At 44.9% G+C, this 27,838-nt stretch overlaps 4 protein-coding genes across 5 annotated transcripts; 2 read left to right on the plus strand and 2 right to left on the minus strand.

The window, feature by feature from the left end:
• Window positions 1-62: 62 nt before the first annotated feature.
• On the plus strand, window positions 63-14,332 carry LOC110187708 (uncharacterized). Its single transcript, XM_020957143.2, has 8 exons — window positions 63-557; window positions 10,699-10,832; window positions 11,052-11,183; window positions 11,432-12,819; window positions 12,887-13,356; window positions 13,419-13,539; window positions 13,598-13,878; window positions 13,957-14,332. Exons 2-8 carry the CDS (start codon window positions 10,702-10,704, stop codon window positions 14,185-14,187), a joined length of 2,754 nt encoding a protein of 917 aa, XP_020812802.2. The 5' UTR covers window positions 63-557; window positions 10,699-10,701; the 3' UTR covers window positions 14,188-14,332.
• LOC110187706 (bifunctional purine biosynthesis protein ATIC) lies at window positions 14,315-18,613 on the minus strand. Of its 2 annotated transcripts, none has more exons than XM_020957141.2 (6): window positions 18,525-18,613; window positions 16,552-16,617; window positions 15,400-16,472; window positions 14,910-15,343; window positions 14,723-14,849; window positions 14,315-14,660 (listed from the first exon to the last, which is right to left on the minus strand). In XM_020957141.2, exons 2-6 carry the CDS (start codon window positions 16,568-16,570, stop codon window positions 14,541-14,543), a joined length of 1,773 nt encoding a protein of 590 aa, XP_020812800.1. In that variant the 5' UTR covers window positions 16,571-16,617; window positions 18,525-18,613; the 3' UTR covers window positions 14,315-14,540. The 2 variants fall into 2 exon arrangements, with proteins under 2 accessions (XP_020812800.1, XP_086686039.1); XM_086829913.1 differs by having other exon boundaries at window positions 18,488-18,534.
• LOC110187707 (tRNA dimethylallyltransferase) lies at window positions 16,846-18,463 on the minus strand. Its single transcript, XM_020957142.2, has one exon. The coding sequence runs from the start codon at window positions 18,294-18,296 to the stop codon at window positions 16,890-16,892; it is 1,407 nt and encodes a 468-aa protein (XP_020812801.2). The 5' UTR covers window positions 18,297-18,463; the 3' UTR covers window positions 16,846-16,889.
• Window positions 18,614-19,086: 473 nt separating the features above from the next.
• LOC110187859 (dipeptidyl peptidase 9) lies at window positions 19,087-24,735 on the plus strand. The gene is made up of 8 exons (XM_020957344.2): window positions 19,087-20,719; window positions 20,782-21,001; window positions 21,088-21,644; window positions 21,826-22,429; window positions 22,488-22,799; window positions 22,867-23,089; window positions 23,533-23,725; window positions 23,790-24,735. Exons 1-8 carry the CDS (start codon window positions 19,716-19,718, stop codon window positions 23,989-23,991), a joined length of 3,315 nt encoding a protein of 1,104 aa, XP_020813003.2. The 5' UTR covers window positions 19,087-19,715; the 3' UTR covers window positions 23,992-24,735.
• The last annotated feature ends 3,103 nt before the right edge of the window (window positions 24,736-27,838 follow it).

A 27,838-nucleotide genomic window follows, 5' to 3' on the forward strand; every position in this document is an offset into this window, starting at 1 on the left:
TCCGAGCAAGCTCTCTTTCAACGGAGCCAAGCGGGCTAAGATGGCGGCCGAGGCCAAGTTCAGCTCAGTTCGCTTCGAGCCGAGCTCCGAGAGAGTTGCCTCCACCGATCCGCGGCTGGTTCCGATCTTTGCCTTTCTGGCTGCGCACGGCGCCCGAACCACACACAGAAGCATTCCAAGCAGAAGCAGGGAGAACATATCGTATATAGACAAAACAGCTAAAATATATACATTGCAAACGGGTGGCTAATTGAAATGTTTGCGGCATAAAACGGGCAATATATATAGTTACTTGTGCGGAGGAATATATATCCCTAATGGCCCCATCGAAGTGCATGCAAATGTTGTTATTTTTTCAACGCGCCTGACAAAACGGATTGCGATTCTCGCCGATAGATACGAAAAAGTGGTTCCATAAGAAACGCCAAAAAAAGCGAAAATAAGTGACGTGTGAGTGTGTGCCGAGTGGAGAGTGTACCGTGTATAGAGTGTGTGTCTATGTGGAATATGCGGACATCGGTGTAACAGCAGCAGCAGCAGCGGATCGACATTGTAACGTAAGTGTTGCAGATACAAAAGTATCTATCTGAGCCACGAATGAGTGTCGCTGTCGTGTCCACCAGCGGCTAATTAGAGTTTGGCCAACTGGTCTTTACTGTTAATTGTATTAAGGCAACCCCAGCGACCGAAGACCAGCACTTGCCACCTCAAAGATACTCCAAGAGTACTCGCACTCATACAAATGCAGTATACAGTCGAAGAAAAATTATAAAGAGCAATTCTTGAATCAAAACCAAGGTTTTATTGGTTGGTTAACTCATAAATACTCTTCTTGTATAGAAATAGGTCTTTACTAGGGCCTAAATGTCAGGAAAACACTCATTTCTGAGTAACTTATGGCTTTCAAATTGCATATCTCTTAAAATAATTCAATTACTTATTAGATAGTATCAATTAAATACAATTTAAAAATTATTAGATACATTTTTCAAATATTTTCTCTTAAATTTCTCCGAAATTCCTAAACAATTGAATGATTTCTCAATTATTTCCACCGCGTAAGGTATAATCCAAAAGTGCAGAGTATCCACCACTTCTCACTCATGAATTCCCGAGTTCTTGTGTTCTCTGTTCTGCTCGCGCGGTCGTCACCAGCACAGGTCAAAGATCCCGCGAGCGGGTTTTGTCTAGCAAATGTATCTTAGCCTCCACCATTTCGTTTCCAACGCTTCCATTGCGAGTTCTGCGCCCTGCACAGGCCATAAGAACAGAACAGAACAGAACAGAACGGAACAGAACAAAACCAGAGCCAAAAGCAAAACCAGAACCCAAGTGGAAGCCAAAGCCATGGCCAAGAGCCCCACTCTGGCTTGGCTTTGGCTTTGGCTTTGCCTCGTCTTCTCGTCTTGCCTTGTCTTCGTCGCAAGTGTGTATCTCACAGATACAAGTTCCAGTTTGTTTGTTTGTTTGTTTGTTTGGCCGGCTGGCTTCTTGGCTCTCCGGGTATCACTTTTTTGTGCGCCCTGCCCGCAGATGCCAGCATCGTCGTGGTCTAAGTCTTGGTCTTGGTCTTGGTCTTGGTCGTGGCATTTCCTCGTAGATATGAAAAAACAGTGCCATAAGCACTAACATCATTACAGGCTTCTTCTACATCAATTTATTGTTTTGTACAGCTTGTATAAGAAAAAGTGTTTATGGAATTTGGTGCAATATTTACCAAGAAGAAAATAACTTTATTGGTTAAAAGAAATTAACGTTTCCTTGTCTCTTTGACACATGTCGAGTTATTAAAGTTTCTTCTGTAGCATCTCTGGATTATCTTAGGTCCCATTTAAACTAGATAGGATCCGAGAAAGCTTAAAAACTTTACTTTTACATATATCTTTTTACCTGTATTTCATTTAAATTGAAAGAAGATATCAAGACAGAATAAATGAAATGAAATTTAGTTAACATCGAACTCGATGAGAAAGCCATAAACAGGTCTGACAAAGAGGTTGTTTTTTACCTTCAGCGCGATATTTTGTCTCTGAGTGTACTCTTCCTATATCGGCTCGTAAAGAATAACCACGCGGCTAAGCAACTTTCACATTCATTTTGCAATTTCGATGCAGCTGCCAATCTTGGCTCACAATCACTTTCAAAAGTTTTTTTGCGCCGCGAAACTTGATTTCTCATCCGAAAATGAGCCGCGACCTGATGGCGATCTCTTGGATCTCGGATCTTGGATCTTGGATCGTGGGGCTTTAGCACCATTCTCAGGGCCTAAGATGCACATCATTGCCTCCGCCCCGGTGGTCACTCCACTCCACTCATCCCTTTGCAATGCAGATGATTCCCAGCCTCCGTTTGGCTTCTATTTTGCAAATTACTCGCACCTAATTAGCCCGTCATGTTGACGGGAGACCGTTAGAATGTCGTTTGAGCCATGGCCATGGCCAAGCTCATTGAAAAACGTCCCCAAAACGATTTCTTCAGGTTCTTCTTCTTCGCACTGACTTGGTGTTTTTTGTTTTTCTTGATTTTCCCCCATTGTTGTTGCTGCTGCCTGCCGTTTGTGGCGTAAATTAGTTAACAGTATTATTATAGCTGCTAACGGGGCTAACTGATGATTTGTGGCTGCTGTTTGGGCCTCAAAAAAAAAAGGCTTAGAAGCCGACCGCAGCGACAAGATCTCCGAGAGCGGTCGTAATTCAATTTCGACAATTTCAGTTCCAATCGGAAAGAAAACAAACACCAAAGGGGAAGAAATCAAAAGACTTAAGACAGCAACGCGCGGAGTCTAGACAAAAGTCGAAGGCGCGGCGAAAAAAGGCAGCTTAAGTTGAATTGATTGTCAGTTATGGCTTGTGGTGAGTTTTGGAGCTTGCTCTTGGCACTCTCATCGGGATTGGAGTCTCTGGTATCTGGTCTCTGGTCTCTGGTCTCTGGTCTCTGGTTTGTCTTTGTCTTGGCCTAGGCGGGTTTTCGTTGGGTCTCCTAGGTGTGGCTGCATCTCGCTGGCCAAAACTTGTTCTTGTTCTCTCGGCCATCCGATCCGCGTCTCCCGAGTCGCAGTCCCAGTGCTCAATACCTTTTCAATTGAACTTAGTCGCTGGTTATTCCGAGACGGATGAATCACGCGATTTAATGATCACCGACAACTGACGGAGGATGAAGTCAGCGGAATGCCACGGACCCTTGGTTAGGTGAAAACTGGCCGGGCAGGAAATTCAAATTCCAAATTCGAAATTCCCCAGTAAACTCTCCTCCTTCTGCCGCGGGGGCCATTAAAAGCTGCGACCATGAAAATTGTGGCCATTGATAGATACGGTACGGCGGGGCCTCGGCAAGTTAATTTACTTTTTATTGTAATTAAATTAACACAGCAGCAGCAGAAGCAGTACAGCTGCATAATTAGGCGAAGAAAGTATCCGCTACACACACTTCGTGACTTTTATGGCCGTAAAAAGAAGAAGAACTTCACTTCATTTCACTTGAAGTTCACAGACAACGGAGGAGGCTCAGTCTTGGGCCTGACATAGAATCAGAATACTCGGCGACCGAGACGGAGATGAGATGGCTGAGACCTCCGTTGACATGGATACTCAGCAGTGGCAGCCAGTCAACGTGAGCCGAATAAATTGGTCCTCAGATCCGTGTCACTTATTTAGCCCAACTTGGCACTTGGAAAAATTCTAGTTTTTAGGAAAAACTCTAAGGAAAATAATTTACAGAACTTTCAAAATGTGATAATCTATTAGCAAACATTTTACAGAACCTTGATTTAATTTGATCTTTAACTGAAAAGATAACAAATATTTTTCAAGTGTGCGGATGGCGCCAAAGACCCAGTTGGTTTCTTGGGTGTGTTCGGGAATTTGGCCAACTTCGTTTGTCTTGCGCATTTTTATTCATGCAACGACAAACGCAGGGGAAAAATTGCCTTTTTTGTGGCTTTTCGTTTGCTTTGACATGGAATTTATGTCAATTAGCCGCCGCCTGGCACACGTGTGTGGTGTGTGTGGTGCAGAATGGGGAGCGGCGGGAGTGGGACGGGCATTCGCATGCAAATTTTACCCACAATTGTTGGCCACTTTCACAAGTCTGTTGCAATACAGGAAAGTGTTTTGTTTCGACTTTGGCTCGGTTTGTGTTTTGGTTTCTGCTCAGCGTTAATTGCCTGTAAAGATGCCCGAAACTGAGGCAAAGTTTCGTATTCCGTTTGGCCAATTAATAAAACTGACCTTGCCTGAGTTTTCCAACCACAAAAAGCGCTGAAAACCGAAAGCCGATCCGCTGGCCGAAAGCCCCGCAATGGGACCACCGCTTGGTGGCTTGGTGGCTTGGTGGCTTGGCGGTGGTATCCACAGTGGATACGGGGTGGCTCCGCAGTGGGGGCTATGCAGCCATGACGAATATTCGGCATCGGCATCGGCATGACATTAGCTTGGCTTTTTGGGGTCACAGTCGGACGAGAGCGACTAGAGTCAGCGGAATTCTTGCTCGCATTTCTGCCAGCTCGGCGGTTAACTCATTTCTGGTTGTGACTCTAACCCGGTTCAGTCATTGCCCAATTGGATTTGGCTATTTGTGGGCCAGATCCATTAGCGCAAATCGGGTCAGCTTAGAAATCCCATTAGCCAGTGTTTAATTAATCATTTTTATTCCACCTGGTTCTCAGCCAGACTTTTGTTGACAGTTTACGCGCTCAATACTCGTTAAAAATCACTTTAATTCAGTCACTTATTTGTTGAAAATTTGTAGCTTTTTCAATCATTTACTCGGAAAAAATTCACCGCAAATATTTAGCGTGTGTCATTTGTAAAATATTTACTGTCGAATAAGTCAAGCTCACTTACGTCGTAACAGTTTAAGACCAGTTTTTGCATCTTCACTGAGACAACATTTGGCATTTTTAAGCTGCATTAAGATTTAAGTTGAGATAAGAAAACGTGCATAAAGTTTGTAATACATTCATTCAAAATGGGCTATTAATTACATATGGTATATAACTATATAAGTGTTATATGAATATTGTATTGCTTTGATTCATTGAAGGTTTAACTTGAGTTCAGAAAAGAACGAACTATATATATGGGATACTTTCATATATGCTTCTTTTGCTGTGTTTTTAAGTAAATAATATATAATGACAAAAGCTTTCTTTTGTAGTTTTGAATTATAAATCCTTAGCTGTCCTTTCTTACCATCAGTCTTGGCAATATTTACATATATTTCCAAATTTTTTTTGTCTTTGTATGGAATTTTACTTTATTTTTGCAATTATTCTAATAAATTAAAGTAACAATGTAGTGTCTTAACCCTATAAAAACAATGCTTAAACATTTATTGATAAGATTCTGTATCTATTCATGAAACTGCAACAACAAATATCTCTAAAATATCATAGTAATAATAATTTGAAAATATAAAGACTGAAGTTAAAAATGAATTAATTTATATCAGCAATTTAGTTTGGATAAAATTCCAGAGAATTGATTCTAAAAACTACATCTTTTCAAATTTTCAGATTCTTATTTTCAAATCTTAAACCTTCACCCAATAATTTTCTCACTGTGCATCACTCATTCACCTGCTGCTGGGCCCAGACCCATCTCTGCTCGTATTTCGCCGACGCAGCTCCACTCATAATCAATTTACGCAGCCGAAACTTTCACAAGTCGTAAAGCGAAGATTTCCTCGCTGCGTGCCCGTCACTCTTGATGACCGACTGTCTCCGATCTGCCAGAGAGACCACTATACACATAAATATGTATATTTGTGGGTATATGGAAATGCCTTGGCGAAAAGCGTGAGCATCTATCGCACACAACGTGGCCAGCAATTTGCATACTCGCTTTTTGTCCGCCAATCGGCTGAACACAAACAAAAACGTGCTAAAAATCAAACAAAAAACTTGAACAAAATCTCTGAAACTCGAGTGTTCAATTAACACACACACACACGCACACACACAAAATGTCGGTATCGGATGCCTTTCCTCTCGGGGCAGAATCAGCAACAAAAAATTTCATCTCGCCGGACCGGAGATCACAACTTTGAGACAAGTTCAACAAACCGCTCTGTGGCCGGAATGGAGCGAGGAATGCTGCTGGCAATCGTTTAATTTGTTTATTATTAATTTGCATCTGGCAGTGGCATTAGTCAGATCTGCGAAATCGTCTTTCCCAGCTGTAGTGCCGCCCCTTTCCTGGCCCCGCCCGTCAGCTGCATTCTTGTGCCGCTCCAGAGAAGGGTATTCGATGGCGATGTGAAGGCTTCTAAATTTATCCGCCTACGTGATTCAAGTGATGTTTCTGTCCAAAGCATTAGTGATTGAACATTTTGCGGTTTGGTTTGAAAAAATGTTGGGTATTTTTAATGATTCACGAAGGCATTTAACACTTTTTTCGAGGGTATAAACAACGCAACGCAAATCAAGATTAAAAATCCCATTTGATGTTTGCTTTAATCTGAAAAGGTTTGATTTAAATAAAGATAATAATAACCTTCTTTCATGAAACTTCATTAATAACTGGAAAGCGGAGTTAATGATGATATTTTTTATAGCTTAAAATGAAAAGTTTATAGGGCAAGGAAATGTGAATGTCTGGTTTTGATAATTATTTTAGTTAATTAAACAATTTGGTTTACCAGCTCTTGGCTTCTATTAAAACATAAGATATTTTTCTTTGCCAAAAGCTAAAAATCTTAGTTAACCAAGCAATATTCTTTGTATTGATTTTTCAATCTAAATTTTTCTCAGTTCAATAAAATCTTGGCGGCCCAAAAGTGCATTCGGGCTTCGTTGTGCATGCAGTTTCCTCTCTGTTATTAATTGCAAATTACAAAACTGCAACTGGCGACCCACTTTGGGGCATTCTCAGCGCCAGTCGCGAAATATTTTGCTGGCATTTATCATACGCCCCGTGGGCCGCGGCAGCAGCAACAAATTATGCCACCAGAGTTTCACTTTCTCACTGGGCCAAGTGAGATTTTATTTTGTCTCAGTCAGTCCGTCCGTCCGTCAGGTTGTCAGTGGCAATCAGGGGCCAGCTTTTGATATGGGAGGCTGACCTACCTACCTGTTGCCTGCTTGGGCCGGGGAACGAGTTTTGGGCAGCGATGGATGGATGGCAGTGAAATGAAAAGCCGGCGGAGCTAACCCAATTTAATGGACCTCTTTGCGTGGGAATGGAAATGCCCGTATCGCTCGCTGAACCGCAGGTCAGCCCTGCCTCCAATCACACATATTGCGGCCATCGCAAGTACCGAGCCGAGGCAAGTTCAGAGATGGAGAGAGCAACAAATTGCTGTGCCGGGAACCACTTGGAGGCACTTGGGCTCGCTCCATTAAATCATAAAATGTGCGCACAAGCCGGCGATCAGTGACCGAAAAACCGGAGTCGTGGCCGAGGCTCGTGTCTAACTGCAGTTGTGCATCAATGGTCATGTGTGTGCGCAGAAAACGGTTCTCGACTTGTCAACCGATGGCTGCATCTCCGGCCTCTTGGCCAACGGGAATGCCGAGTGACAGCAACGGGACTCGGACTCGGACTCGGACTCATGAGTCGCACTCACACATGCACTCATTGCATCTCTCAGCTGGTGCCAATTGGCCTAATCGGCCTGCTAAGCTATTGCCAATAACCGTTGGCCAATTACTTAGCGCGTTGTGATTTATTCACACCAGCAGGCCAACTGGACGCCGTTGACAGGCAAATATCCGCTACCTTTTGGTCTTGGTCTCCGGCCCCAGTCGGATCATGCAACGATCGGGTGACCCACTTCGGTTATGGCCAGCTAATCAAGACTATGATATAATTCTGGCCAGGCTGCAGCTGTAACTGTCTTTGTCCGCTTCCCCGGACTGCAGCTGCAGCCAGTTTTTCATGTGGTCGGTATGCGGCCAGATTGGCCACCGGAGACTCACGATCTGATAAAGGTAGCTAAGGCTTGGCTAATGGAAAGCGGCTAGAAGGCCACCCAAAAATCTGCACAAAAACAATAGGAACTGTAGGTATCAGTTCCCAATCGTGGGAAGTAAGCAATCATATTTGGCTTCAAGCCAAGTTTAAATTAAGCTTGAAACTAACACTAGTTCGGCTATTAATAACACTTTTTTGCTTATGAGGTAGTAATTACTACACTTTATTTTTGTTCAGTTGAATGATTTCAAATTTAATCACGAAATATATACTTTGTTCTTTCATAAAGAAAAGATCATTGGTATGTGACCTACTGTACGAGCATTTGCTAAATTCCAAAACGTGCTAAGGCACAAGTTTTCACTGTTGTTGACAATAACTAGAACTTTATGGCTTCGCAAGCAAATTTTAGAGTATAAAGCTTAATTGCAATATACTGCCCCGAAGTTTAGTTATAATGGCAAAGTCCCCGTCGAAGTGGCCCGGTTAAGTGAAAGAAGATGTGCTCGTGTGCCATTTTAGCGAACAATTGATACAATTAGTGGTAATTTTGTATCTTATTCAATTTCCCAGACATACATACATCCATAATGAGCTAGTTTAGATAGTTTAAAATACAACAGCGAGGCATTAGTTAAAAACTAAAAGTCATTTCAATCATATTTCACTTTCCTCCGCCCATCTCGCAATGTTTTTGCTTCACGCACTTGTGCGAACAATGGATAGATACAGATACGCGTACTCTGCGATACTTAGATATGGGCTCCATCTTCGGCTTCGACGTCAGCGGAGCATCGTGATCGCATAAATCAATGCCTCTGTCTCGTGGTCGGAGCCGTATCATTGCCCCCAATACCACTCATTCACTGCAACTGCCGTGGAGCACAACAAAGCGACGCTTTAGATGCCGCAGATCTCTTTCTTTCTTTTGCGGCCCCTAAGGTTTGCTTGCTTTTTACTATGGAGGAGTACACTCGAAGAAATATCTTTTGTAAGGGAATGTATTTTAATTCTACTATAGATTTGTGGCTAATGAAACCCTTTAGCTCTGAGTAATCAAGCCCTAAAGTGGGTCTGCTCCTCTTGCCTTTCGCTACCTAATGACTAACTATAGCTAAGTAAAATGATGAATATCTGTATAATGTTTCTAGATTACCATATTATAGAACATGGATAAATGAAATATTTAATAAGTACATAATGAAGTAGCAGATGTATCTGATAGCTTCGAGTATCTGTATCCGTAGCTGTGTGTAGGTAGTAAGGCCTGGGTGATGCGATGCGATGCCCTGTCTCAACTGTATCAGGCTCTCTCGCGGGTATTAAAACCACCTTCCCTGACTTCCACTTTCACTCGGCGCCAAGTGCTCTGGCTAAAAAGAAAGAAAACTAAAAAAGGTGGCCCGGCAAAACGGTTACGGCAAGAAAAAACAGAGGCAAATAATTGTGGGGGAAAGAAATGATAATAGTAAACAAAAAACGCTGGCAGACAAACAAAATCGAGTAAAATGCGTTGAACTGAGGAGGAAAATCCGTTTATGCGATTATGCCACAAGCGATTTTAATTAAAGTGAATTTAGCACGCAATTAAAAGTGTTAGTACTCCACCAGACATACATACATTTTATACATTTAATAATAATCGGCACTTTAAGCTGGGCGAAAGCACTCTCGGCCCGACATGCCGTAATCCCAGCTTTCTTCTGGGCACCAGCCCCTCCCCAAGACCCATTCGCAAACCCAGCTTCACGAAAGTCTTGCAATTGCAAAGGCAACATTAGAGTATGGACCACTCGTACTCACTTTCGCCGGAGCATCTTGGACTGGCACTCGTAGAACTCTTGACTACGTAATCCAACTCCAAAAACGGAAGTCCGCACGCCTCGCTGCACTGCAGCGGGCCCAGATCCGCAATCCAAGTGCACAATCCGGCGACAGCGTCTGGGGCAGGTGCACTAGTTTGTTTGCCTTTCATTCGATTGCATAATGCCGCCACAGCAAACGGCACTAAAGCAAATAGTTAACACAGCAAACAACATTTGGCCGCCTTGCGGCTCATTTGCATGAGGGTTTTCTCTGTTTTTTGGTTGGTTTTTGTTTGTTTTTTTTTGGGCCTGTTGCATTGGCAATTAAAAACCCAGGGGCCGTGTCGAAATCACCTGCGCTTTGTTCTCCCGCCCGGTACTCCACTCAAGACCCAAGACCAGGGCAATCTGAAAGACAACACCCGATTAGGTGTCATTGTCTTGGCGGGTTTCAGTGTACCTGCTCAGGTTAGGATGCCCAAAAAGTTGATATGCATCTTAGCAAAAGAACCCAACGTACAATTACTAATTAATACTTACGATAGCCAATGAGAACAACCTAGAAAGTAAAAGATGAGTTTCATATATTCATTTATTCATGATTTAATGTATCTTAGATAAATAATAAAGACTGAAAGGTTTAAGGTCTCTTTGAGAATCAACAGAATATTTATTCGGTTATTGTTAGGGTGTCTCAAGTTCGTTTCGTACTTCATATCCGACACAATTTCCGCTTTTGTCATAACAATGGCTGTGACTGCGACTGTGACTCCGATTCGGATGCCAAACTCCAACTGAGACTGCGTGTGGATGTGTGGATTGGTGGATATATGTGGGCATTGTCATTAGGCTAATTCCCGCAAATTATGAGTAATAATAGCGCAGTCATTCTCGCGGCATTCTTGACCCAGTTTGACTCGGAATTAGCTTACGCTTTTGGCCCGAACTCTCTAACCTGATGCTCCGACTTGGAATACTTGCAGACCATGGAGCTGAGCAACTTTTCCAGCAGCAAGAAGATGTCACGCGAGGAGCGACGCTACTCGGTGCCCCACGGACCCAATACCCCGCTGCCGCCGGCGGCCTCCGAAGACCTGCACGCCTGGTCCATCTACAGGTGAGTCGGACGGACAACTCCCTTCCTTCCAATGGCAGACATGGGTGCGTCAAAGCCGCACCTGTCTATCGGAGTTTTGACGGTTGATTTAACCGCATAAAGCGGAAGTTTAGATTCCATAAAGACCTCAATTGAACGCGGACAGACGGTGGCCAAGCCCCCTAATCATGTCCAGCTGACCGCAACTGCAACTCCCTAAATGCCCCGCTCTCTTCACAGGCAAAACCTGAACTCTGACTTCACCGATTCGGCTCTGGGCTCGTCGGACAAATCACCGCTGCCATATGGAAACTTCCAGCTACGCGACACCACAGTGCAATCAATCTTAAATCATCCGCGCTACGGGCCCAAGTGAGTAATCCCGCAAATGATTTAAACAAGCAATTATTAAACATAATCAGGCGTTAATAATGCTAAAACATGATCTCAGCTTTTGGTTATTACGTCTGCCTAGACGCTACACATTCAGATTTATGTTGTACATAACTTTAAACATCTCTCAAGTTCTCTTCTGAAAACATTATTTCTTTTTCTAAACTTTTTAAATATATATTTATGTGTTACTAATTAATAAATAATTGTCTATTATTTTATTTTAGATCTCCGCTGGGTTCCAACATGTACACCTACTTGAAATTCGGACTGCCGCGCGTCTTTCCGCCCAATGCCGGTTCGCAGCGTTCCCACCGACCAGGTCCGGGTCCGGGTCCTGGCTCTGGGCCAGGTCACGGTGGCGGTTCCAGTGCTCTGGGTGGAGTGCGTGGCCGTGTCAATCGTGCCTTCCGGGACAGCTCGGGGGCTCCGGCCGGTGCAGGAAGTAGCGGCTACGATAGCAGTGACAACGAGACGACCCGGAGCCGGGTGCCGCCCAATCTCCGGAAGTATCGCAGCGAGTCCGACTTCCGTGCCATCGGCGGAATGCCGCACTCGCGCCCAGAGTCGCGAGCCCAGATCGGCGGGGGAGGTCCTGGCGGTGTCCCAGCAGCTGCTCTGCGCCAGGCCAACAGTCGGGCCAGCATAGCAGTGGGTCAGCACCACCATCACCAGATGCAGCAGCACCAGCAGCAGTACATGGGCAACGGGAAGCACTACGGACACAGGTCGCACAGCGAAGCTGATCTGCTGGGCGCCGGCCTGGGTCATGATGGCGGAGGTCTGGGCTACGACTACCACGATGCCAGGCTGTACGGCAGCTCCAGGCAGTATGGGAATGGGAACGGAAATGGCATCAGCCACGGCCGGAAGCAGTCCGGCATGGGTCTGATCTACCCGAACATCCAGGTGCACTGCCTGGACGTAAATCCCTGCCTGCGCGGCGTGTCCATGCAGGCCAAGGCGGGCGACCTGTTCGCCATCATGGCCACCTCCCAACGGGAGGGCAGTGCCCTGGCCGAGTGCTTGGCCGGATTGAGTGAGCGGCTAGGAGGAGAGATCCTGATCAATGGGCAGCAGGTCAACCGCCGCGGACTACGGGAGCTGTGTAGCTATGTGCCGGCTCTGGAGGTCTCCTCCCTGGACCCACGGATGAGTGTCCAGTGCACCCTGAACTTCCATGCCGCTTTGCGGGGCCCCCTGGATCGCAGCGATCTGGAGGAGCGCATGGACGTGCTGATTGAGGATCTGGGCCTAAACACGGTGCGTGCCTCCAATGTGTCCACGCTGACGCACTCGGAGAAGCAGCGCCTGAGTGTGGCCTGCCAGCTGCTGGCTCAGTCCTCACTGCTGATCCTGGATCAGGTCACCAGCAACATGGACATCTTCGACACCTTCTTTCTGGTGGAGTATCTGCGGCAGTGGTGTAGCGGCGGCCGAATCGTGATCATGACGCTGCAGCCGCCCACCTTCGAGATCCTGTCCATGTGCTCCGGCGTGCTGCTCCTGTCCGGCGGCAGGACCGTCTTCTCCGGCAGTCGAGCAGATCTGCCGCGACACATGGGCGAACTGGGCTATCCGTGTCCGCCCTTCAAGAACCCAGCGGATTATTACTGTGAGTATTTCATGAGCTTGGCTTGCGACGTTATCTTTACTATATAAATATGAACACCCCCTACCAGTGGACCTTGTCACCTTGGATGACCTGTCGGCGGCTGCCATGCTAGAGTCCTCGGCACGCATCGAATCACTGGCCAACGCCTGGGATCAGATCAATTCGGAGCCACCGCTCGCCGCCCCGCCCGCCTCGCTGCCCAACTTTACGCTGAAGGCCGGCTTCTTTGGTCAGATCAGTGCACTGATCAAGCGATTCGCCGGCTACAAGCAGCCGGGATCGCTGCTCACCTGGATCAGCAAGCTGATCGCCGCCGCCGTGCTCTCGCTCTGCATAGGCTGCATCTTCTGGGACGTGCCCGCTTCCGATCCGCAGCTTAGCTATCACGACCGCCTGGGCTACCACCACTGCGTTATGGTGCTGGCCTACTGGCCGCTGGTCATGCTCACTATCCGAGACACGCAGGAGGATCGACGGCATGCGGAGCGGGATATCCGTTTAGGGCTTTACACCCGCAGTCTCTACATCATAGTGCAGGTGAGATTTAAGGGAAGATAAGGAAACGATTATAAATTGAAATTAATATTTAATTGTTGCAGAGTCTCCTGGGCCTGTTCCCTAGCCTATGCATCTGGCTGGCCTATCTGCTGCCGGCCCACAGCATGGCAGGACTATACACCTACTCCAACAGCAGCGACACTGGCATCTACCTATATATGGGTAAGGGATCCTATTGCAGTTAAACCTTAACAATCTTAACATCCAATCGCAATTCCAGGTTACATGCTGCTTTACTTGACGCTCATCCAGACGCTGGCCCTGTTCTGTGCCCACCTGCTGCCCTGCAAGGTCTCGGCCAGCATTGTCAATGGGCTGATTAGCCTGGCGGTGGCTGCGGTGGGTGGCTATCTAGTGCATCCGCAAAACCTGGCCAAGTTCTGGTCTTGGCTTCAGTTCGTCTCACCGGAACGTTGGCTGCTGCCTGTCCTGGTGCAGGATGAGTACAGTGCCGAGACCCTGTCCAACTCCGCCGGACTGCAGCTGTGCCGCAACAAGCAGGTGGGTCTCAGTCTATTATTATAATTTTTAATTGAAATTAAATAAATTTATTTAATCTAATAAATCAAACACTTGCAGGTGCAGCACCAGGAGATTATTGTGCAGCAGCCCTGCCCGCCGCCCAACGGCACCCAAGTGCTAGTCGACTTCGAGCTGCTGCCCCAGCAGCATGTGCTGGATCCCACGCCCAGCTACGACCAGACCACATCGATGGCCCTGGTCCTGGCCTCGGTGCTCGTCTTCTTTGTCACCTTCATTGTCTTTTTGTGCAATTGCTGTGGTGCGTGTCGCAAGCAGCGCAGTCGGTAGGCTGAATTCCGCACGACTTGCAGCTGGCCAGGATCTGGAACTTGAATGACCGATGGTCCAGCCTCTCGAACTGTACATTCAATAGAAACTAATTATTGAAATAAATAGCGTTTAGTCGAAGGAAGCGTTCGTTTAACTAACTAAAGGCAAGTGTTTTCATTATTTATTGAGCTTGGAATGGAGAGATAGGGCAGTTGGGTTGGGTATTTAGTTTTACAAACTTTGTATATCTAAAGGGTTTGAGCTGTTTTGGTCTTAAATATAAAAAGGTTTATCAAAAATATAGTATATATTATGTCTTTTCGCATTAATTTTGTTGAAAAATCCAGCTATAAAGGATAGTCAAGGCATCTTTAATGATGGAATAGACGCAAATTGGTGTGAGCCATGATGATGCCGTGCTCGTCGCAGGCAGCAATGACACCAGCGTCATTGGTGGAGCCTGCGGGACTGCCGATGTAAGACACACCGCTCTGCGAATATAAATCAAGTCAGAACAATGGATACAGAAAAGGAAATAAAGCAAAATACTTACCAGACTTGCGCGATCGATGTTGTCCCGGAATGGGAAGAAGGCATCGGATCCAAGGGCTACACCGCTGAGCTCCTTGAGCCACTGTACCTTTTGTTCGCTGGTCAACAGCGCCGGCGCCTTATCGAACCTGTCACACAGTCAGAGTTGTATAAGTATACAAACAATATCTTATATCCTGCCCACTTACATTCCCTCGAACTGCGAGAGCGGCATATCCTTGCCCACGGTTCCGTTCACATAGTTGTCGATCGCATTAGAGATCTCTGCCCGCTTGACGCCCGCCTTAAACTTCATGCCGGCCACACTGGGATGCTGACGCAACCACCAGTTGTCCGCCTTCTCTCCTGCCAGTCGTGTGCAGTGAATCCTTGACTGTTGACCAGCACCGATGCCGATCACCTGGCCATCGCGGGCGTAGCACACTGAGTTGCTTTGCGTGTACTTCAAAGCAATAGTAGCAACGATCAGATCACGCACAGCTGCCTCAGGCAGAGGTCCCTTCTTGCTCACAACATTCGAAAAGAGCGAGGGGCCAATGACGGCATCATTGCGCTTCTGCTCCAGCGTCAGGCCAAATATGGTCTTGCGCTCCACAGCAGACGGCTCATAGGTAGGGTCCATCTAGAAGAAAAAGAGTTGTTAGTGAAAAATTCTAATACATTTTGGATTACTCTGACCTGGAGAATGCAGTATCCTCCGTTCTTCTTCTTTTTCAGGATCTCTAGAGCCTCTGGCTCGTAGCCAGCGGCAATGATTCCGTCGGACACCTCTCGCGAAATGATCCTGGCGGTGACCGCGTCACACACTTCGGAGAGAGCAACAAAGTCGCCAAAGGAGCTCATGCGATCGGCTCCACGGGCACGGGCGTAGGCCGTTGCCAAGGGAGTTAACTGCTCGTACAGATCGTCCACCATGCAGAGCTTGGCTTGGGCGGGATTAAGGGGAACCCCCACAGCTGCTCCTGCTGGTGACACATGCTTAAAGCTAGTGGCCGCCGGAAGCTGCAGAGCCTGCTTCAGCTCCCGAACCAATTGCCAGCCGTTAAGCGCGTCACATAGGTTGATGAATCCGGGCGAAGCGTTTAGCACCCGAAGCGGCAGCTTGGCCAATTGCGTGTACAGCTGGGCGGGTTTCTGGTGCGGATTCATGCCATAGCGCAGAGGTAGCTGGGACACACCAGATCCATACTGCTTCCTGAAGTAGTCCGAAATGGCGTCGTCATAGCTTGCCGTGTGGGTAAAGGCCTTGAGAGCCAGAGCCTGTCGGGTCTCCACAGTGGTATCTCCCGAAGCTTTCAGTTCGGTTAGCACTCGGTCATAATCAACCGCCTCGCAGACAACCGTAACGCGCTGGTGATTCTTAGCTGCCGCCCGGAGCAAAGTCACTCCACCGATATCAATGTTCTCCACAGCATCCTCCAGCGTCACATCAGTTTTGGCAACAGTGCTGGCGAAAGGATACAGATTGCACACCACTAGCTGGACAAGATCGAAGCCCTGCTTGCGCATATCAGCCAAATCGCTGTCGGTGGTTCGTGACAGAATGCCAGCGTGCACGGCCGGATGCAGCGTTTTCACACGTCCACCCAGCATCTCCGGCGCTCCGGTAATTTCAGACACATCCCTAACCTTAAGGCCAGCGCCGCGCAGGACTGTAGCAGTGCCGCCACTGGCTACCAAGTCGAAGCCCAGGGCCACCAGACTCTTGCCCAAATCGAGCAGTCCCGTCTTGTCCGACACGCTGAGAAGAGCTAAGGAAGTAACGATAAGTCAGAGATTAATATTAAAATAGGGCTACATTTAGGCAAATAATAAACCTAGATGACTTACCAATCTTTTTGGAGCTCATAATTGATGTCTAGATCTTCTGGTTGGTACGTCCAATTCGCTGAGCGACTGAAATGCAAATGAAAGACGAGACGAGTGTCAGTGGGCGCTGTGGGTTGGATGCTCGGGGAGCAGTGCACAAACATGTTTTCGCGTTTTCGCTTTTTCTGGCTAGGCAACGACCTCCCCTGCGGTCTACGGTCCCCATTAGCGAGGTGTAGGGTTATCGGATACTCCTCGAATCGCTTGCATCAGCAGCCGATCCGTTGGTTGAGACTCAAAACAACAACAAATGACTCAAATTTACGTAGGTTAATTTATTTTTCCAAACAGAGTCTAGTTTACAACACCTTATCAGTTTCAGTGCCTTGGCTGGGCGGGAGCTTAGCCTCCTCCTCACCCTGTTCCCCCTGGTCCTCCTTTTTCTCTTTCTTCATTTGGTCCCGCTTGCGCTGGCCATCTTTTCTACGTTTGTGCTTGTTGGACTTGAGATGTAATCTCCATTGGTACTCTCCTACGAAGTGTCTCTCGCAAATGGCACAAAAGTGACTGGTTTCTTCATCTAGGTCTGCTCCGGGATGCTCCCTCTTGGCCATTGGCTCAATCTCACAGATTTCTCCGTTCCGGTAACACTCTATGATGGATTCGGCCCGCTGATACACGATCTGCGACCAAGCAGAGACATCACTGGTGTCCAACTCGTAGAGATCAGGCACTTGGCGATCTCGGCTAGCCAGAAAGCGATTGTTGATCCATTTTAGCTGCTTTTTCGAGTAGCGACGAGTGACCAGCTTCAGCTCATCGCAGCAGTTGCGCAGGAGCTGCAATCCCTCCGGCAGACCATCCTTCTCCTTTAGTTCTTCTGGGCTGGGAAGTTTATAGCTGTGCTCCCTCAGATACTCTTCAATCTTATCATCCTGCTGGTGGTTATATTTCATGAGGTACGGCACAAACTCCTTGTACCCAATGGTCTGCAGGACACCCGAGGTATAGGCTTGGACCGTAATTCCCTGGTGGGTGTTGTGAAAGAGCCGTAGCTCCTTAATTAGTCCCTGCTCCAGCATTCCGTCCACGCGAGAATCTAAACGGGCATTAAGAACCTCCTGATTGCAGCGGAGCCACAGAAGAACGGTGTGCGGGTAGCGCAGGGGTCCGCCCAAGCGATTACCGCCAGGCTGCCCTCGTTGCTCTGCCAGTTTGTCGGTCAACGTCTGTCCGGTGCCCTGATAGACTTCTATGGCTCGCAGGATCTTGCGCCGGTTGTTGGGATGAATTCGATTGGCACTGCCAGTGTCGATCTTCGCCAGGAGTTTGTGCAATTCCACTGTAGTCATAGCATCTAGCTCGCCATCCTTTAGCTCTGCCAGTGAAGTGCCCTGCGATTGCTTCTCTTGTGAATCCACGAGCACATCCCACAGCAGGGATTCTATGTAATAATTGGTCCCGCCCACCACAATGGGGGGCTTGGCCTGAGCTAACAAGCGCTCAATGATAGGCAGGGCAGCATTTCGAAAACGGGTGACCGTAAAGGGTTCCGCCGGAGTGGTCACGTCCAGCAGGTGGTGTCGCGCCCGTGTCTGCTCCTCCTTGGTGGCCTTAGCGGTGGCAATGTCAAGGTGGGTGTAAACTTGCATGGAGTCCGCGCTGATTATTTCGCCGCCAAAGCGCTCAGCCAGCTCTAGGGAGAGCTTCGTTTTGCCAGTGCCCGTAGAGCCGAGGATCACAATCAACGGCACTTTACGCATCATCCTTGGGTTAATTGAAGTCAATTAAACTAATCTAAGGTAAACAACACTTGCACGTTTCTGAGCACGTGTATTCATCGGGGACTCAAAACCACCTGTTGCCGCCTTCGATAGCTTTTGTTATAGTAACTATTACACGCACTGCCTCCGAACTGATTTATTCCTATTTAATTACTATCACTTAAATAGCTTACTTTTAAGCTATTTGCTTAACTAATTGTTTAAACTTACAAATTACGATATATTCGATTAATTAATTGTTGGTAAATTTCCTATACAAATAGCAGTGTTGCCAGACAACTGCCGTTGGAAACGAAAACATTCGATACTTTGACCGCTAAAATTGAAACCAATTTTCAGACCATATGACCAATATATATTATGTATTGATTTTTGATTTTATAAGAAATTTAAATTAAACAAATATTATTACTATTATATATCATATTATAACATTAAGGAATAAAATTGAAGGGCCCTCTAGATAAATTGTTAATAAAATCATGTGTTATTATACATTAACATTATAATTAACATTCCTTAATTTATTAATACAACTGAAACATAGTAATTTTGACTTAAATGAAGGAATAAAAAATCTTTTTAATATTACTCATACATAGTTGTAGTTGATATTTTCAAATGTTTAGGAAAGAATTAACCATGCAAAAGGAATTAAAATTTGTCTATTTTTATTGAGCTGAAGGCCAGCCTACGCGATGTATCGCTTAATGATTCTACAAAAATTTCGCACATCTCTATGCAGTAATGCGATCTCTGAAAACACCGCTTCAGTGTGACCGAAAGACGACGCTCGCTCAATCCCGCACGGGCACTTTATATCGTATATCACTCGTGCATTCTTTTGATTTACCTGCAGTTTCGTGGCCCGAATAATGAAAACAATTAGATCAATCATTTCAATTTCACATTGAGCAACTAAACAGGCCCTACATCAAGTCATCGTTGTGAACTTCAGGTGCTCGGCGATTGCCTGCCGCTCCGTCCGGACTTTCACTTTTACATTTCGCACAAAAAGAACAACAACAACACAAGTAGCAGCAGCGCAGCAACAGCAACAAAAGACGAAGAGCAAAGAGCCGAGGCAGCATGAGTGTGGAAAATACCAGAGCGGACAGCAGGCCACAGAGTGCAGTGAGAATCGGTTAGACGCGAGGGACCCATTCGGAGCGGAATCCCAGCCAGAATCATCACATCGCGCACGGCAAAGGCGAAGCAAAATAACAACAAACCAACAGCACTATTGGGCCAGCGTGTGAGCGTGTGCGGTGCCTGCGTGTGTGTGTGCCTGCTCCAGCGAGAGTGTGTGCGTGAGTACGTTTCAGCTGTCCAAGAAGAGGCCGAAATTTTGTGTGTGTACGTGGTCCGTGGCCTCTGAATTGGGTCAGCGAAAATCCAATTATGGAGGGCAGGACACAAGTGAACCAGCAGCAGCAGCAACAGAGGAGTCGCCTGCCCTCGTCGCCAAGTCCTCCGCTCACCGTGAACCTCAGTGGCGGCCCCAATGCGAATAGCAACAGCACCTTAATGGGCCTGGAGCAGGAACAGCCTCAGTCTCAAGTGGGCAGGAACAACAACAATGGTGGAGGAGGAGGCCACCATCGCAGTCACAGCATCACAAATGCGGCGGCCACGTCTTTTGTGAATCTCCTGGACGGCTTCACAGCCCGTGTTTCGACGGCGGTAAGTGTGGCTGGCGGAACGAGCTCCAACATGCTGATGGACCGCAGCATCCAGAGCGCCGGCAGCACGCCTGGCTCCACGCATTCAATCGCCAGCCTGACCAGCATGGGATCGCTGGGTACGACAGCCAATGCACTGTACTCCTCCATAGGCAGTGCCCTCAACTCGATCACCTCACCTATTACAGCAGCTGCCGCGGCAGCCACAGCCACAACTACAGAGGTGGTGGTAGCCGCCGCCTCGGTGATCACTAACCATCTAAGCTCACCCACGAGTGGCACTCCGCCACACGGCCTAGATGGCGACGAGGGCGACGATGATTGCGACGATTGCGAGGAGGACGAGGACGATGACGGCGTAGACAATGACGGACACATTGCGGCACCCACGCCTAACAAAAGTTGGGCGGAAAACAAGCAGGTGGTGCAGGAAATGCGCAAGAAGATGTGCAACCTATCGTCGATGGTGCCCACCAACGTGCAGTTCCGCCACCTGTCCGACGGCCGTGCACGGTGCTACTTCCTGGGCACTCCGCCTCAGAGTTGGGAGACAACGCTGCTCTTTGCGGACATCAATTTGCTGCAGACCGAGGAACAGCAGTTGGTGATGCAGCGCCTGGAGGGCGAGTCTGGTGCTGGGAGCCCAACTCTAAGTGCAGGATCACCAACTAGCAGCAGCAGTCAGCATGGAGCTTTCCATTTCGGAACGCTGGTCAAGCCTCGGTAAGTGGAGACGTTCGATCATCTTGGCTCGGAACTAATAGCCTCATTTCCTATATCTCCAGCCTATCTTGGAGCCCATTGTTGCAGCAGCCTATTCAAAGCAGTGGTGGAAGCAGCGGCAGTGGCTCTGCCAGTCCCTATGCTCGCGAATTCCAGTTGCTGCAAGAGCGCAAGCGGCTGTCCACCTGGGGCATCACCTGCTACGAATTGCACAAGCCCTCGGGCAAGCTGGTCTTTGCCTGCTTCAACGACCTCTACCAGTGTCTGGACACGGGCTATAATGTGAGTATATGACCCTAAGGGATTACCTCGTTTCATTAACATTGTATTCTGGTTTGCTAATGTGTTTTATTTTCGACCAACGACAGTCTGGACTGCTGTTTCCCACACAACTGCGCACCTGTCCACAATGGACAGCGCTTGATCCACAGATTTGCCCGCAGAACTCCGACATGATAGCCTACATCAGCGACTGTGACCTGTTTGTCACCCACACGTTGAGCGGGCACGAGAAGCGACTCACATACACGAGCAGCGGAAGGCACTCTTATCCAGACGACGCTCTAAGCGCCGGCGTGCCTTCGTATGTAATGCAAGAGGAGTTTAGCCGATATCAGGGCTTCTGGTGGCAACCGCACTCCGACGACGGCATCTATCGTATCGTGTATGAGGAGGTGGACGAAACTGAGGTCTCCCTTTACACGTTCCCCTCGTCGACGGCCGTTCATGGTAGAGTGGACGAGTACCGTTTTCCGCGCACCGGCAGTCCCAACGCCAAGTCTAAGCTCAAGCTAGTCCAGTTTGTTTTAAATGAGGCGCTGCAAATAAGCGAGATTGCCATAAAGGACCTTCCGTACTCACTCCTGGCAGTCTTCAACTGGCTGGAGTACATAGTGCGTGTCGGCTGGACACCGGATGCCAATTAGTGAGTATATAAGAGCATTTCTAAAGTTGATATTATGATATTTAAACCAATATAATACGATATTTCGCATTTTATATTAGGCTCGATTTAATTTTATGTGGATAATATTGGACTTTACTTTTCGTTATACAATCACTAATTAGTATACATGTATTTAATGCTTATTTCACTCTATTTCTAGTGTTTGGGTGCAGGGTTTGGACAGGAAGCAACAGCGGTTGGATGTAATCCTTATACCGCTGGATAACTTCTGCGAGTCGTACAGCAGCCAAGTGTCGACGCCAACAGACTCCATAGGCGATCATAGCTGGCGCAGTCTTTACAGCCGCACGATCACACCGCTGCAAGTGATCTACACGGAACACTCAGAGAGCTGGATAAATGTGCACGATATGCTTCACTTTTTGGAGCTGACTGATACAAGTGTCACCTTCCTTTGGGCCTCTGAGGAGACAGGTTTCCGACATCTCTATCTAGTCACCGCCAGCCTACTGCTAAACCATGCGAACGGCCAGTCAGAGGCGGGATCGGCCTCAGCTCAGCCCAGCTTCGTTGAGCAGTCGGCATTGCAGCCACGAATTCTCAACAAGGTTGCTCTTACCAGCGGCGAATGGGAGGTGCTGGCCAGAAGCCTCTGGGTGGACAAAGCCAACCAGCTAGTATACTTTGTGGGACTGCGCGACACCCCTTTAGAGAAGCACCTGTATGTGGTCAGTCTGCAACGGCCGGAGCACATTCGCCTGCTAACAGAGCCCGGATACTCTTATCTTGTAGAGTTCGATGATGTAGGTAAACTTAAAGTTCAACAACCACAAATTGTAATCTCTCCCTTTATGCTTCCAGCAATGTCAGCTAATGCTGCTGGTTTACTGCAACATTCAGAGGCTGCCTAGTTGCAAGGTGATGCGTGTGAACCAAACATGTCAAAACGGTGGGGTCAACGGCATCCAAATTTCATTGGTGGGCTATCTGCACGAAGGTGGTAAGCCGGAGCCGCAGTACTGCCCTCAGATCTTTCGACCACAGCTACCGTCTGGCGATATCGTATACGCCATGGTCTTCAAGCCGCACAACTTCCAGCTGGGAGTCAAGTATCCTACGGTGCTCAATGTTTACGGAGGACCTGAGGTGCAGACCGTAAACAATACTTTTAAGGTGGGTTCAAGGAGCTGTGGTTGGACTTTGATTAGAAAGTAACATTTTTTTTTATTTCATTTTACAGGGCAAGCATCAACTGCGCATGCATATGCTGGCCGCTCAGGGCTACTGCGTTATCTGCATTGACTCCCGCGGATCACGCCATCGTGGCAAAAGATTCGAGAGCCACATTCGCGGACGGATGGGTCAAGTGGAACTGACCGATCAAGTGGACGCTCTGCGCATTTTGGCCGACCAGCTGGGCTACATTGACATGGATCGCGTGGCTATACATGGCTGGTCCTATGGTAGGTTTTGGTTTTATTTTTCATTTCATTTTGATTTTTTCTAGAAAAAATAGTAGAACCGTGCCTAAAGCTTTTTCAATAGATTATTTAGTTCTTAATTCCATTCTAATCTCCTTGCAAAATTCTTCGGTCTCTTTATAGTTGCTTTTATATTTATTTTGGCGTAAGACAGGTCAATAATTATGTAGAAAAGTGAATATTATATAAGTATAATATTGCACCACACAGCAAGCCATTTTAAATTATTTTCAAAATTTGAAGAGAACCATTAGTGCTGTTTTTATCCAGTACTGTACAGTTAATTGGGCGACAAACTCTAGTACTCAGTCCCAAAAAACCAGCATTGTAGTCGAATTCATTGATGTTCAGTTTCAAAGGTTGACTTGATTTGTACAATGATAAATAATGCAAGTGTATTTAATGTTTTTAATTTATTCAATCAGGTGGCTACCTAAGTCTAATGGGCTTAGTTCAGTATCCAAAGATCTTCAAGGTGGCCATTGCCGGGGCGCCCGTCACCAACTGGGAGTATTACGACACGGGCTACACGGAGCGCTACATGGATCTGCCCCAGCACAATGAGGCCGGCTACTCGGCCGGTTCGGTGCTCAAATATATCAACTCATTTCCCGAAGAGTAAGTTAACTCGTACCCTAAGATAGATTTCCTATTATTTAATTTCATGAACAATTTCTTGCAGGGACAACCGTCTGCTGCTCATCCACGGCCTGATCGACGAGAACGTGCATTTCTACCACACTTCCCGTCTGATCAGCGCCCTGAACAAGGCCAACAAGCCGTACGATCTGCATGTGTTCCCCGAGGAGCGACACTCGCTGCGTAATCTGGAATCGAATAAAAATTACGAAACGAAGCTTCTGTCCTTCTTGCAAAACTTATGAGATTCGTAAATGTAAACAGGAGAATGCATGCTGGGGCAACATTGCCCCGCCCGACTCTTTGAAATAGTTTTCAATACATCATTGTCTTTGTTTTTATTTTCCATTTTGTTGTTCGCGAACTTGTTTTTATTAGATAAAGAGAGAGAGAGAGAGAGAGAAAGAGAGCAAAATAAGTTATTATATTTTTAGCATACTTAATTAATAGAAATATGTATACAGTTGTAAGTGTAGAAGAATAACGAATGTTTGTGGACGACGACGATTTTCCATCTCCCCCTGCCCCCTGTAGACTCTTCAGACCAATCCGCTTACTGTAATTAATTTATACATTTTAAATTGTTTCCAACGCATACTGCTATTCATCATGTAATATTATATTTTCTTGTAAATTTCTCCTATCCTTAATTATAAGTTGTCTTAAGTGCATGTATACGTCTGAACGGTTGTGTGAGACTGACTGCGTGAGCGTTTCCCTTAAACCTTAAACTTGTCATGCCCATGGAGCAAGCCATAATTTTGCAGTTAGCTCTACGCATACCTATATAAATACATATATCTCTTCGATCAACCATTAGCAAGACATGTGTGACTACTTGAATATGTTTGTTTAGGAAGCAACAAGAAACATTGAATAAATTTAATATTAAATATGCCTATTATAATCATTAGTTCTAAAAAAAATCTGATACACGCAAGCGTATATATATATTTTGTTTAACAATTAAATAAACAGTTGTGTGTAAACAAGGTGTGTTTTACTTACATTTTTTTTTTTTAGAAATTTGTATATATGTTCGCATTGATGCAACTTATGAAGTGGTATCTTCAGCTTTTATTGAGGACAATAAACTTGCAGATCTGTTTCCGCTCTCAGAGAGACAATCTCCAAAGCAGAGTCGTTATTGTGCTACAGCTCCTTTTACCTTTAATACAACTGCGAAAAAATGATAGCAATGCCAGTATACGAAGTTATTAAATAGTTTTCGTGATTTTTCCTTTAGGGGAACTTTCAATACGTTTTGAAATATGGAAGAACCGGAAATTAAACCAGTCTTAAATTAAATCATCTATCAGATAAAAGTGCCATTAGAGAGCCACCATCGACGAGTACGATACCGACGAGGAAAATTGAGATTGCCAAAGAAACCCCATTGCCACCTAAAAACATAATGCCTGGTTTTTAATGAACAAATTTCTTCAAATTCAAAATAACGGTTAAAAAAATTAAAAATGCAATCAATTAATTAAAAAATTAAATATGAAAATTCCACTGACAAGAAAGTATTCACTTTGGAACATGGCTAGACATTGTCATAACATAGAATGGAATATGGATACGAATGCGGAATTGACAATCGCAATTTTTTTTTAAGGAAATTTGGCAATATTGAAATTACAGCAAAGATCCAAGGCATAACCTTATTAAACAAAGGCATCTGCAAAAAAACAATTTTTAATTTTGTGAAAACTTTAAAAATTTTACGATTAAAAAAAAAAAAGGAATTCACAGGCTATTTGTCTCAAGGGCCTTATTAATGCTTGCTGATGAAGTTTTACTATTTACAGCAACCCTTTAAAAAAGGAAAAAGAAAAATTTAAATTTAAATATATTTAAAGTTAAAGTTTAACTTCTTACGTTTTAAATGAGTGCCCTTCTTCAAGATCCAGTTGAGAGGAAAATCGCAGATGATATTGGGTTGAAAAATGGCAGTTCACTTAAATTGGGATAAATAATGTAAGGTTTATTTTTGTAACAGTATTCAAAGCAAATTCAAATATAAAAATTAAAACGAAGTTGATATGAAAATAAAATCTGTTTAGTTGTACAATTATCCCTTTATAATAATTCCCTTAAGTGCTTTAACACAATTAAAAATGTTTCAATAAAAAAAATACTCAATTATTATAAAATAAATAAATTATAATAATTTAGCCGTTAAGAAAATGGATATTTGATAATAAATCAAACCGACAAAAAACTGCACGGTCTATCCCAATTTTTTTTACTTAAAGGGGTAACAGTTTAAAGTCAGTTTCTGGGAGAATTTGGATTTTTCATCGGATTAGTCAAATGATAATTGTGAACAAGTATTGTTTTCTTTAGGAAGAGGTAACATATCATGGGTTCGCCATTACGCCTTTTCAAAATTAATCTGTTCCTACCGGTTAGAAAAGCGTCCAACACAAGCAATGTTTATTGTTATGCAATGTTAATTTTTTCATTTCCGTCCATCTTGGCGTCGTCATATATAAAATAAATTTATTTCGCTTAGATTATCACAGCTGTAAAGTTTGTTAATCTGGTAACGATTTACTTTTTTTTCAACATTTGGCTTATCTCAGAAATCGAGAAAGCAAAAAAATTAATGAGTTCCTCCTCTTTTTATACCCTTGCAGGGTATTATAATTTCAGTCAGAAGTTTGCAACGCAGTGAAGGAGGCACCTCCGACTATATAAAGTATATATATTCTTGATCAGGATCAACAGCCGAGTCGATCTAGCCATGTCCGTCTGTCCGTCTGTCCGTTTCTACGCAAACTAGTCTCTCAGTTTTGAAGCTATCTGAATGAAACTTTGTAGTTAGCCTTCTATATACTCTCACTCGTATATATGTCGGAACGGGCCGGATCGGACGACTATATCATAAAGCTGCCATAGGAATGATCGGAAAATTTTTACAAAAAAATTGTTAACTTTTTCAGTTTTCAATAGAATTGGATCAAATTTGAGATATAGCCATTTTACTATACTCTACAATTTTGCATAAAATTTTATGAAAATCGGACTAATATATCATATAGCTCCCATAGGAACGATCGAGAAATGAATTCAATTAAATTTATAACCTTTTCAGTTTTCAACTGATTTTCATCAAATTTTAGGTATAGGCATTTTATATTAGTCTTAAATTTTGTGTCAAATTTCATGAAAATCGGACTATTATATCATATAGGTGCCATACAAACGATCGTTTGATGTAGAGGAAAAATGCAAATCTTTGAATGTAAAACTGCAAATATAATATGTATAGGTGAATGAAATGAAAGCAGGTATTACTTCATTGTTTTTTAACACAAATATATATCATTTATATTGTATGGTTTTTTATTGATAGAAGTTCTATATGCAAGGGTATATAAACTTCGGCGTGCCGAAGTTAGCTTCCTTTCTTGTTATATTTGATAAAATAAAATATCTTAATATATTCTCTTCCGCGCTCTTCCTGTCATTCCGATTACGGTCACATTTTCTATATTTTTTCTGCCACAGCACGGTCTCTTTCAGTTTTGCCAGTGTTGACCCCTCGAATAAGCTAGATTCTGACATAAAATAAGCTAAAATTGAACAGAAAATAGTTACGTCTAATTGAAAGAATGATTTTAAAGTTTTTATTTCAATAAATTTGGTTATGAATAAGTCTTACTCTGAGTATTGCATTCAAATTACTTGTACAATTTGCACAATTTTATTCTCCATTGCAAATCAGTTTTACTTACTAATTGCTTATTTAAAGCCTCCATATATTATTTTACACCTTTGATTGAAATTTGACCTTTTACATATGTTAATTTAACAAGATGATTTAATCGATTTCGGATCTTAAATAATAAATATATGACATTGGCGATACCATAAAATATCAAATCAAAAAAATGGCAAAGAAAATGTGTTAATTGTTTTTATAATATCTGAAAATCTCCAAACCTCAATTTTTCTTGTACATTAAATAGTGAAGTCACGTAAACAATTATTGCTAAAAAAGGCTAGATGAATTTAAAATAAGCTAGGCTTGGTTGGAAATCTAGCCTGATATGCGCTAAAGTGGCAACTCTGATCAGTATGCAT

The sequence above is a fragment of the Drosophila serrata genome, unplaced genomic scaffold (assembly GCF_035046125.1).
Source record: "Drosophila serrata isolate PLE 108 unplaced genomic scaffold, ASM3504612v1 contig_228, whole genome shotgun sequence".
In the NCBI taxonomy this organism is placed as follows: Eukaryota; Metazoa; Arthropoda; class Insecta; order Diptera; family Drosophilidae; genus Drosophila; species Drosophila serrata.